This window comes from Mixophyes fleayi, chromosome 2, assembly GCF_038048845.1.
Source record: "Mixophyes fleayi isolate aMixFle1 chromosome 2, aMixFle1.hap1, whole genome shotgun sequence".
NCBI classification, from domain to species: domain Eukaryota; kingdom Metazoa; phylum Chordata; class Amphibia; order Anura; family Limnodynastidae; genus Mixophyes; species Mixophyes fleayi.
The window spans coordinates 133,358,739-133,371,429 of record NC_134403.1 but is presented as its reverse complement, the minus strand read 5'-3'; the positions used below and the strand labels follow the sequence as shown (position 1 = coordinate 133,371,429).

The following is a 12,691-nucleotide window of genomic DNA, read 5'->3' as shown; positions in this document are numbered from 1 at the left end:
AATGATCTGAATCCCACCAAAAATTGTACCTGGACTGCGTAGAGGAGTGGTCCCTACAATATAAATAAAAAACCCTCCACGGGTCTGAATTCCAAAAAAAAAGTTTCTTGACTGCGTAGTGGGGTGGCTCCGGTACACAACTTTTTACCGGGGCCACAATATAATTAAAAAACCCTCCACGGGTCTGAATTCTACCAAAAAAGTTTATGGACTGCATAGTGTAGTGTTCCCCACAATATTATTTAAAAATTTTGCAGCAACAGTCAACGTTGTTTAATATCTGATACACCTCTATCTGGACTGCATAGTGGAGTGGCCCCGGTACTAAATTTGGTACCGGGGCCACAATACCTCCTCCAACTTCCAAGTGTAGTGTTTATAACATATAAACACTACAGTAGTTCTAGCATGTCAATACCTCTTGTTTTAAATTATGACAGGGCATTTTACTTTTGGTTTAATTTTTTGAATTTGTTGACATTTTGTTTTACTTTTTGAACATGGCAAACGACTGTTAAATGGTCACATAATGCCAAAAAAAGAGTTGCAAGATGGAATTGTCCTTGGGCAGTCCCACCCACCCTTATATTGTTGAAATAGGACATGCACACTTTAACAAACCAATCATTTCAGCGACAGGGCCTACCAAACAACTGTGGCTGAAATGATTGGTTTGTTTGGGCCCCCACACCAAAAAAACAATTAATCTCTCCCTGTACAAACTAAACAGGCTCTACTGAGGAAAGATGTTGTCCTCATCCTCAACCTCTGATTCCTCTCCCCCTACAGTGTGTACTTCCTCCTCCTCACACATTATCAATTCGTCCCCGCTGGACTCCACAACCACAGGTCCCTCTGTAGTATCTGGAGGGCAGTGCTGTACTTCATTGAGGAATTGATTATTCATTTTTATAAACATCATTTTTTCAACGTTGTGAGGAAGCAACCTCCTTCGCCGCTCACTGACCAGGTTCCCCGCTGCACTAAAAACTCTTTCCGAGTACACACTGGAGGGGGAACAACTCAGGTAAAATAGAGCCAGTTTGTACAGGGGCTTCCAAACTGCCTTTTTTTCCTGCCAGTAACAATATGGACTGTCTGACATGTCTATTTGGATGGTGTCAGCAAAATAATCCTCCACCATTTTTTCTATTGTGACAGCATCCAATGCAGCAACAGTAGACATGTCTGCAATGATTGTCAGGTCCTTCAGTCCGGACCAGATGTTATCAGCATCCCCGCCAGCGGGTCTTTTAGGAAAACTGAGCTTTTTCCTCGCAGCTTTATCCTCCAAATTTTTGTTTTCCATTATATGTAGCACAAGAGAGCGTACCCCTAAGCCACACACACTCGGCAAAGCCTTTAAAAATTATATGCGGCACAGGAGAGTACCACTGGACTTATACTGCAGAATCAGTGAACTTTGTAATATTGCAGTACCACTGGACTTATACTGCAGAATCAGTGAACTTTGTAATATTGCAGTACCACTGGTAGACTTATACTGCAGAATCAGTGAACTTTGTAATATTGCAGTACCAATGGACTTATACTGCAGGATTGTTTTTGGATATTTTTTTTTAATTTCTTTTTTTTATAATTATTTTTTTTTTTTTTTACAACTTTTTTTTAAATTTTTTATAACTTTGGAATAATGGGGAAATAACAATGCCCTTAGAAGGACAGAGCACAGGACACAGCACCACTGGACTGAACAGGACACAGCACAGGACCCAGCAGCACCACTGAACTCAGAAGGACAGAGCACAGGACACAGCAAAACTGGACTGAGCACAGCACAGCACAGCACAGCACAGGATATAGCAGGGCAGAGGACCACCTAATACAACCTCCCTCTACCCTGATCAATGCCTGAGTGAAGATGGCGGCGGCCAGCGGGGAATTTATAGAATCCGAGTATCGCGAGATCCGACAATGGGATTATGACTCGGAGCCTCGCTTTCAGTTTTGCAATTGGCGGGAATACCCGGATCTGTCTCGGATCCGGCTCGGATCGGCAAGGTTCGGGTGGGCTCGGATTTCAGATATCCGAGCCCGCTCATCCGTATTTGTAAGTGGTGGTAAGGAGTTTGAAAAGGATCCTGTAGGGGAAGGGGAGCCAGTGTAAGGCATGGCAGAGAGGGGAGGCAGAGGAGGAGCGACGTGAAAGAAAGATGAGTCGGGCAGCCGCGTTGAGAACAGAACGGAGGGGGGCGACGTAGGAGAGGGGGAGGCCAGTGAGGAGAAGGTTACAGTAGTCGAGGCGGGAGATGATGAGTGCGTGAATGATTCTTTTGGTGGCATCTTGTGAGAGGAAGGGATGCAAAATAATGGAAACTTCTGGAGCATCAAGAAAAATATTTTCACACATTTTCATGTTCAGCAACTATTGACTCCTTTCTTTTTCAAGAGAAAATCAAGAGCAGAAAGTTATTACCATGTATTATTCATTATGCTGACCTTGTACAGCTATTACACGAAGACTACAGTTTTCCCTGGTCATTGTCTGCCAATCTTTCATTTCTGCTTGACATTCTTGATTTATTACTTTAACTTTTTCTGTCAGACTCTGGGATCCTAATTATGGGCACAGAAAGTCTATATCAGGTCCTCATTTTGGAGAGAAACCTCTTCCAGTGGAACTGATACAACTACCATTTATTCTGACATGATTCTTTAGTTGGCGCAAGAAAAAAGGACCGGCGAAAACTGCTTTTCTCCAGAAGTTGTTGCTTAGGGGCATATACAATTACGATTCACGGCCGCACTCGTCCCAGTACCGTAACATTGTGGATCTCTGTGATATTGCGCTACCATAATGACGCTTTATATGAGCAGCTGCGAATTGTAATTTAATACCCCCCTTAGTGTGCAGTGCTGCATACACAGGTCATTCAGGTGCTGAGCAATGCATCTTAGGGATATATTTTCTAAACTGCGGGTTTGAAAAAATGGAGATGTTGCCTATAGCAACCAGATTCTAGCTATCATTTATTTAGTACATTCTACAAACTGACAGCTAGAATCTGATTGGTTGCTATAGGCAACATCTCCACTTTTTCAAACCCGCATTATAGTAAATATACCCACTAGTCTCTCTCTGAGTGCATTTAAAAGTGCAGAAGATATGACTAGAGTCAGACCAAGAAGGTCCAGTGTAGTACTTTCACTTCTCTACATTTCTTAGTGCTCCACAGTTCTGCTGCCAGGGCTTCAAGAAAAAAAACAGTTAAGGAGTTGTATTTAATAAAAGTGCAGTGTAATCTTTATATGTCTTACAGATCTGTTTCTGTTTTGTAGTTTCAATAGCAAATCAAGGAGCATTTCACATTTCAAAAACCACTGCCATATTTAGTGAGTTAGCAACTTGTCCCTTTAATTACAAATATAATGCATATAAATGTTTTACATTTTATGGTTGATTGGAGACAGAATCTATTTTGCCTGATTTTAATTAGCCACAGAACCTGTATAATTCATGTGTCGTTAATTAAAGGGATGAGTTACAAACCCTGCATCATTGGCTGCTTCTCACTTAGTATCTCTGTAATAAATGGACCAGCAATATATGTTCCTCTCAAGCCTACTGATCATGATTTACGTATCCATATCTATGCAATATTTTACTAAACAATGTATACACAAGCACCTCAGTGCAGACAGTGACAGATATGACAGTAGACTCTATAGATATTACCCAAACCTAAGCTATAAGCTTTGATTGAGCAAGCCAGACATGCCAGTTTTTACTTTAAATAAATGACTGTAATTTTGAGGTAACCTTTAGTCTGTTCTGAACAATTCCAACTATTTTGTTACCCACTTGAGAATGACCAGAACACAAATCTAAATATTCTTCCTAAAAGGGATTATGAACTGATAACACATAAGTCCATTAATGTGTCATAAACCACCAAAGTTTTTTCACAATGATATATAATTAATGTATAATTATATGGTGCAAGTTGCCTCTAGTGCCACCACCTACTCAGACATTGAAGGTTAAGTGCTCAACACATTTTCATGCAATTTATTTCTCATACTGGAATATTAACCCGCATTGAATGTATTGATGCCGTGCTGTTTCTCTGAGGAACACATTAATATTGTGGCAGGCAGCATGAATGTCCTGCTTATGTTTCCCCATTACGTCTTCTCCAACCCTCTGTCTGTGCTCCCTTCTAACTATGTTTTGTTTTTTGTTTTTTAAATGTAATCACTTATTTGCCTTTAGGAGGCAACTTTTTATAAATGTGAATGTCCTACATGCCTATTTTGTATTTATACTGATTCACATCAATTCCATCAAATTATTGTATGCAGCATACTGGGAGCGAAGGAAATTCTGTTATAATAGAAATGGTCTGCTCCTTTTTTTGTAAATGTAGTAAAGGAAAAAGAAAATAAATAGGACTGCTTACAGGACAAATTATTTAGTGCTCCAGATCAGGAAATGTTATATATACAAAGCTGTAAATATGCAGGCACAAAGTGGCAATAGAGTTTTGTCATGTACTTAGTTTCCACATTTTTACTGGAAGAGTAGATTAGAAGACCTCTTTCCTCCACAAATGGACTAGATGTGTTCTGTCCTGATTCGCCGTGATGTCCTCATATTCACTGTGTGTCTGCCAGTCCATATTCCCTTCTCTGCCTTTCATTCTCCGACAAGTCTGTCTCTCATACTGGCTCCCACAATGTTCTTCAGTTTTTTTCCAAATTTCCCTCAAAATTCCAAATGTTTTTAAATTTAATTAATTTTTTTTATACTTTCTAATTGTATTTTTTTTCTAAATTACTACTCAATTCATTCTTATTTATATCTTCAATTTATGATGAGAGGGAAGGGGAAACCAGGGCCCACCAAAGTTTTTTTCTCCACCTTTTAGGTCTCATTGACATAATCTTAGGCTAGGAATCTCAGGTGTAAAGAATAATTATTAAATAATGTCATCATTTTAACTGTTGATTTTGACAGCTGTTTGAAAATCTAGTATTTCTTTGCGCAGAAATGATCTGTGTATTTAGCACACTCAGAATCCATTTTCAGAGACATCATCATAACAGTATTCAGGTAACAAAAACTGAGTTTGCAAAACATATTTTACCTATTTATTGCATGTATTAAATAATAATTAAATACAATTTCAGAATTTTAAAGCAAATGTTTTTAATTTAAATGCATGCACCAATGTCCACCTTTCACCCACAGAAGTAATATTTATTAATAAAGATCCCTTTCTTTTCCTTTATAGTGATGTCAATGCTTACCTATTCTTTAACAATCCTGCATGATATAATGTATAAGGCGATGGTTTGAAAAGCCGCAAGGAAAGAAAATATTGATTTTTTTTTATCCAAGACTCTCATTGGCGAGATTACTCAAACTGTAGCCATTTTGAGCATGAAGTCAATAAAAAGGTGCCTGACTGGAGTTGATTAGAAATTAAGCCCGAAAATAACAGAGAAAATATGTCTAGACACATATCTTAAAATATGTATAAATCAAAATCATATGCCAAGCAAAGGGGCAAGCTTAACTTACGTATGAACAGTATACTATAGCGCACTTTCACGTAAACAGCCCCATCTGTCTCTCCAAGCTAAAGGAGTTTCAACTATAAGTTAAACTGTAATAAAATTACAGGGACAAGTTATTTGTATAGGCAGTGTGATTGATGAGAGATGTATTTTTATGTGAAGCAAATGGACTTAGAGTGAACGCCTACATCGCAAGGTTCAATTGCGATGTAGGAGCGCAAGGTTTGATTTGCAAACCAACAGTTTCCTACAAAACCACACGTGGCTTACATATCAGATGTGATTTTATGCAAACCGCAATTTAATAAATAATGTGGTTTGTGTTTTAAGACCACATCTGATTGAAATACAAAGCTGCATTTTGATAGCTTCCAGCCCTCAACTCTATTGCTGTCTTTCCCTGTACTTAGATTGCCTCTGATTAAGCTTACTAGCGAAACGCGTGTCGGCGTTTGTGTGCTTGCTGTCTCCCCACTACATTATCAAATATTATCATCCGAAGTTAGGGAATTCAATTTCTACCTTTTATAAGCTGTGCCATACTAGACCGAGCACATGACAGGGTCCACACTACCAGTTGCCAGACTAGCTTCCTCTTACCCTGTAAGACACTACTGTCCCTAAAACCAGGCAGGACGCTCTGATCTACAGCATTGGTTATTAACCCATTAGCAGGGCCGGACTGGCCATCTGGCACTTCTGGCAAATGCCAGAAGGGCCGATGGCCAGATGGGCTGGTTACTAGCTGGCCAGCCCCATCGCTCAGCACACAGACTGTCATGCCAGAATTCGGCATGACAGTCTGTGTGCTGAGCGGTGGGGTCGGCACTAGACTTACTTCCTGGTGTGGCCGCGCCTCCCCTCCTCCCCTCTCTTCTATGAATGGCTCTGGAGATGTCACATGGGACGAGCACCATGTGTTAGGAGAGACTACACAGCGCGCCGCGGAGGGCACAAGGTAAGAGGGAGGGGTTAGTTTGTGTGACAGGGGATCTATATGTGTGACAGGGGATCTATATGTGTGACAGGGGAGCTATTTGTGTGACAGGGGAGCTATTTGTGTGACAGTGGAGCTATTTGTGTGACATATGTGTGACAGGGGAGCTATTTGTGTGACAGGGGATCTATAGGAGTGACAGGGGATCTATATGTGTGACAGGGGAGCTATTTGTTTGACAGTGGAGCTATTTGTGTGACAGTGGAGCTATTTGTGTGACAGGGGAGCTATTTGTGTGACAGGGGATCTATATGAGTGACAGGGGATCTATATGTGTGACAGGGGAGCTATTTGTGTGAGAGGGGATCTATATGTGTGACAGGGGAGCTATTTGTGTGACAGGGGAGCTATTTGTGTGACAGTGGAGCTATTTGTGTGACAGGTGAGCTATTTGTGTGACAGGGTATGATTATAGTGTAACAAAAAATAACACAGAATTTACTGACAGGCGCCAATAAAAATGGGATCGACAAAGTTAAAAAATATATAAATCAAGCTCTGAATGACAATGAATACAAATAACCAAAAAAATAACCCCCCAAAAAAATATCCAAAGAATGACCTTTATGATTATAGTGTGTATGTGTGTAACAGTATAACTATAGTATGTGTGTGTGTGACAGGGTATGATTATAGTGTGTATGTGTGTAACAATATAACTATAGTATGTGTGTGTGGGCCGGCGTATGACCATAATGTGTGTGTGTGTGAGGGCCGGTGTATGACAATAATGTGTGTATGGGTAGCTCTTAATATAATATGGGAGGTAGGCTATTAAACTAATAGGGAATTGCAGGTGGGGGCTAATTATTGGGTGCTATTCAACTTGTTGGGTGATGGTGGGGGCAATTTAATAGTGGGGCCTATCAATTTCAGATGGGGCGATTGCATTTTTAATTTAATGCTGGGGTGCTTTGGAGAAAGGGAAATAGTTTTATTTATTAAATGGGAATACTATTTAATGTCAGGGCTAGTTGGAGGGAAATAGATGTATTTATCAAATGTGAATACTAGTATTTTAATGTTGTGGCTGCAGTAAGGCCTAATTTTAAATCATGGATGCTATATTGATTTAACACCAGGGCTAAATTTCAACTGCTCATTTTTTTTTCCAAATAGGGCATCCAACATTCCAGGATCCAGACAAGCAACAACTGATCTAAAGACACCAGCAGCCACAAGTGGTGACCATGACAAGACAGGTAGGAGAGACCAGGACAGTCTGCCAACTGTTCTGAATTTGGTGGGTGACTGTCCCACTTAGTCAGGATTTGGTCTGACTACAAGGACAGTTGGGAGATATGTCCTGCTTCACACTGTACTGCTTGTTAAGGCAGAACTGTGTGCACCTAACAGTAGTGCACACAGTATTGCCTTTGTATTTGTCAAAAATTTGTCTAATAGCCAAATTACATCATAGGAGCCCCCCTGACTTAAGTGCCCGAGCCCCCCGAGCCTTAATCCAGTTGGTCAGCAGGAGGATCTGTGCTCCGTCCCGGACAGGGCACAGCCTGCAGAGCAAGCCGAGGAGCTCTAAGTCTCACGAGATTTATTAATCTCATGAGACTAAGAGCTTCCCTGCTCACTCTACAGGAATGTCAGCAGCATCAGAAGCATAGATAAGTACAGTGGGCTGGGGGTGTCATAATGTATCTGGGGGGGTGGCGTAATGTGGATGGGGAGGGTCTGCTAAATGTAATGTTTTATTATAATGTATGTATCAACGCACCATTTTGACCACGCCCCCAACATAATGTAGCTACGCCTTTGGTGGCACCGCCACTGCACTGCGGCACACATTTTTTTTCCCTGCTAATCAACAGAGGTGGGCCTGTGTGCTTTAAATGCCAGGGCTGATTTTTAGTCCCAGTCCGGCCCTGCCCATTAGGTACCTGCATATATAACTGTAGTTCTAGTTTTGGGTACTTGAGGAATTTACATGAGATTGCCTTACATACTAATTGCAAGTTTGTAAGCCTGAGGTCGTACAGACTCATTAAATTGAAACTGATCCATTAGGCATTAGCGCAAATCTTATTGCCGGATACTGGTGAAACTCACATGACTATGAGCATATGCGGTCCATAGAACATTGGCTTGCTAAAGTATTCTATTTTGAAAACCATCACTATATCACAATGTAATTCTAGTAATTATCAAGCAACACATATAGGATATAGTCTATCACAGCACCACTGGCTCTATATGGTCGCTTATATTTTGACCCTGGTCATTGTTGATAAATGATCCATAAATTATCCATATCAATTAAATTGATTAACTGTATATACCATTTATCAATATGGTATATACATTCTATAGGCACACCAGATTATAATAGTGAACCACTACTCCCACTATTGGATAGATATGATCAGTATATAATAGGGATATTACGGACAGCAAAACAGATTAGCAGTTATCTGCTATTTTAAACCACTTATTTTTCTTTGGGTTTATTGTGTTCTTTTCATTTAATTTTTAATATTTCGCTACTAAAGTATACCCTCATTTGAGGATTGATTTAATGATACAGTCATATGGTTTTTTAATGAGAATAATAAAGCTTATATTTTTTATTGTTTTTGAGAGTCCCATGAGTGCCTCATAGCACATGTTTCTCCTTTTTTCCTTCTTATGTCCATTATAAATTCTGTGCAAGTGCACCTTTTTCTGGTGGAAATGAAAATAATTCAAAATTATATATAACTATTGCTATACAAAAATGTGCCACTAGTTCTTTGAGGACTTACCCAGTGCGATACACAATTGTCCAGTACTTTCCCTGTACTTAATCAGCAACTGCTTAATAATAATCCAAGCTCTCTGTTTAATATCCATTAGACTATGTACCACAAGCTATCCTGTATCAACCACTTGAGGCACATTGGAAACACTAGCCAATATCAGCTATTTCAGTCTGTTTATTGAGTACATATTAATTTGAGAAGTCCAATAGGTGTTTCTTGCCTTTGAGAAATAGTATTTGCCTTTGAAAGCTTTGTGCCAGGCTCCACGTAATTGGTAACCACAACTTTGTGCAGTAGTGAGTTTAGTAAATAATGCAATTACTCTCAACTCTTTTGACATCATCACAAATTCAGCACACCCTTTCCTACAAGACAACTGAGTTAAAATATAAAAAAAGCCAAACAATAAAACCATATCTGACCTAGGGGCCTATAACACAGGCATTTTGTGCTCCAGCTAATGAAACATGGCATTAATAATCAGCTGCTTTTATGCATGATAGTGTAAGCATGTACAAGAATTAGACATTTCATACTAAATAGTATGAACAAGCTTCTGTATTATGTGATTGACTGGCACAAAAAGCCTGTGGGACACCAGCCTAGACACTAAAAACTAACAATCCTAAAATTAGTACTGTTTTCATATCCCACACAAGAGCAACATATTGGATGGGAATCACTGCCATACTTTATAACACATCAAATATAAAGCTAGAACTTACAGCTTACTGGCAGCCAGTGGAAGATCATGTAAGATCTCTTCATAGTGCTCTTCATTGAACACTGGGGAATAAGAAGGGTTTTTCTTTCTCTCTTCTGAGAGGTCTTCAGCTTTCAATAGCATGTCTTGTATGAATTCTGTTGTAGCAATGTCTATAAACATATAAAATAAGTTATGGTAAAAATATACAGAATTCACACACAGTCACCAATCACATACACATATAGTTATAATGGGCAGTACGGTGGCTAAGTGGTTAGCACTTCTGCTTTACAGCACTGGGGTCATGAGTTAAATTCCTGATCATGGCCTTATCTGTGTGGAGTTTGTATGTTCTCCCCGTGTTTGCGTGGGTTTCCTCCGGGTACTTCGGTTTCCTCCCACACTCCAAAAACATATTACTAGGTTAATTGGCTGCTATCAAAATTGACCCTAGTCTGTCTCTCTCTCTCTCTCTCTCTCTCTCTCTCTCTCTCTCTCTGCCTGTGTGTGTATGTTAGGGAATTTAGACTGTAAGCACCAATGGAGCAGGGACTGATGTGAGTGAGTTCTCTGTACAGCGTTGCGGAATTAGTGGCGCTATATAAGTAAATGGTGATGAAATTTGACAAATGTAATATTTATATGGTATTGGATTGTAATAAAGTGACTGCTATGACAAACCTGTAAACAGGGCCGCCTTCAGAAAAAAATCGGGCCCAGTACGGGCCCCCGTGCCCCCCCCATGAGCGGGCCCCCCCCATGAGCGCCCCCCCATGAGCAACACATACTTACCTGGGGCCCGCCGCTGGTCTCCGCTATGGTCTCCGCTGCTCTGCCTGTGACAGATCACATGATCGCAGGGGGAATGATTCCTCCACCCCTGCGATCGGATCCTGGTGCCTGGCTGTCACGGTGACAGCCAGGCTGAAGACAGAATAGCGGAGACCAGCGGCGGGCCCCAGGTAAGTCTTTGCTGAGCTGTTGTACAGGGCCCCCTGGTGAGCCCGGCCCGGTACAACAGTAGCCCCCGTACCCCCCTGATGGCGGCCCTGCCTGTAAATATATAGTTGAAGTATTTACTATAGTGAATATCTACTAGACATAACTACACATTAACTTTTTAGCAGAGAAAAGTTAAAGGATTAAATATAAAGAAAGCTATATGCACTTTTACCCTAATATTGAGTGCTACCCATATATGAATAGGTTTTATTGTTGGATATACTAAACTCGCACCACAATCTAGGTATATGGTTTAATCTCAATTGTTATTCATAGTAACAGGATAATCAGGGCATGATTATCCAATAGGCTGAATAGGCTGCAGCCTAGGGCGCAAGACTTTTGGAGGGGGGGGGGTGAAATTGTAACAAGAGGTATAAACTGAAATTCGTTTTAAAATTTAAAGGAATAGGAGTTGTTCTACAAAGTAACAATAAGAACTTGAAATAAAATTGTATTAAGGTTTAAATCTTGATATATTCTCATGGTAAAGGCTGAAGACAATGAGCCATTCTTTGGCGGGTACTTGATGTTAAGCGAGTAAGAGGGACAAGGATGGCGATAGGTGAGGCCCCTTCATATCTTCAACCTCAGTAACTCTCATTCCGCTATACAGTTCTGATTTTAATGAAACTTAAATGAGTGACACAAAATACTGTGACCCTTTTAAAAAGCCAACTGGAGATGAATTGTGAAAACATGCGAAACTAAACACTGGTGGGGGGGGGGGTTGTTGGATTTTAAATTGAGGAGGAGTTTGTTTTTACCTATCCCATATTAGCCTAGTGTGGAAGGCGAGGTGGCGATACAAGCTTGGGGCAGCCTGAACCCTTAATCAGGCCTTAGGAATAGTTGACATTACAAATTGGGTGATAGGCATAAAAGAATAGGAATATAAGATATGGAAGGTGCAAGAATAACTGCATAATGAAATGCTTGTATAAAACTAGTATGAAAGGTAGTGCTCATAGTGGAAACATAGAAATGGGAGAATTGGCGGTATGGCATACCATTGTATACACCCCACTTCGACCACTAATTAAAATGGAAAAACCCTTAAAAAAATATATTTTTTTAAGGCCACAGCAAATTTCTTTAAAAATATTATTATGACCATAAAAAACAGACATAACGGGTAGTATTGGATACAAATTAAAAGACAAGCCACTAATTTAAAAAACGAATATATACCCATAAACATTAAAAAAATAGTGAAAGATAACTCAAACTCTCTTGATAAATGAAGACATAGTGGCAATTTGAAACTACAGTAAAGTATAATATGAAAGGTTATTTGGTTTAAAGGAGATAAATAGAACATAGTGGCAGATCACGCTATACTAAACCTCTGCAGTAACTGGACAAGGTCTGGGTATATGAGCGTGATGCATTGAACTCTTCCTGCCAGCTTTACTAGGGACATAATAAGATGCTGAATTAATTACTGTGATCAGCATCCGATAAATTGAACTACGGAAGTTCAAACAATGAAAATCTGATGTGTCTTTTATATGGTTTCTTTCCCATTTATATTAGTTTTCTCTTAAGGACTCTGATTTGTGTAGCATGCTTAACAATTCATTTTTGCTAATGCTTTTCAATCTCGCAGAGTTGTTATAATTGGAATGTTGCAGTTGGTATCAGCTATCATATTATTTTTTTAAAAAATGGCACTGAAGTCATTTTAATTAACAC

The 12,691-nt window shown here is 39.8% G+C and overlaps 1 protein-coding gene across 1 annotated transcript in view; it reads right to left on the bottom strand.

Annotated features, from left to right (window-relative positions):
- Positions 1-12,691, bottom strand: part of MYO16 (myosin XVI) — a 234,011-nt gene that overhangs the window by 177,856 nt on the left and 43,464 nt on the right. The window contains exon 8 of the mRNA XM_075200000.1: positions 10,014-10,164. Coding sequence (XP_075056101.1) covers positions 10,014-10,164 — 151 coding nt within the window. The remainder of the gene's footprint in view (positions 1-10,013; positions 10,165-12,691) is intronic.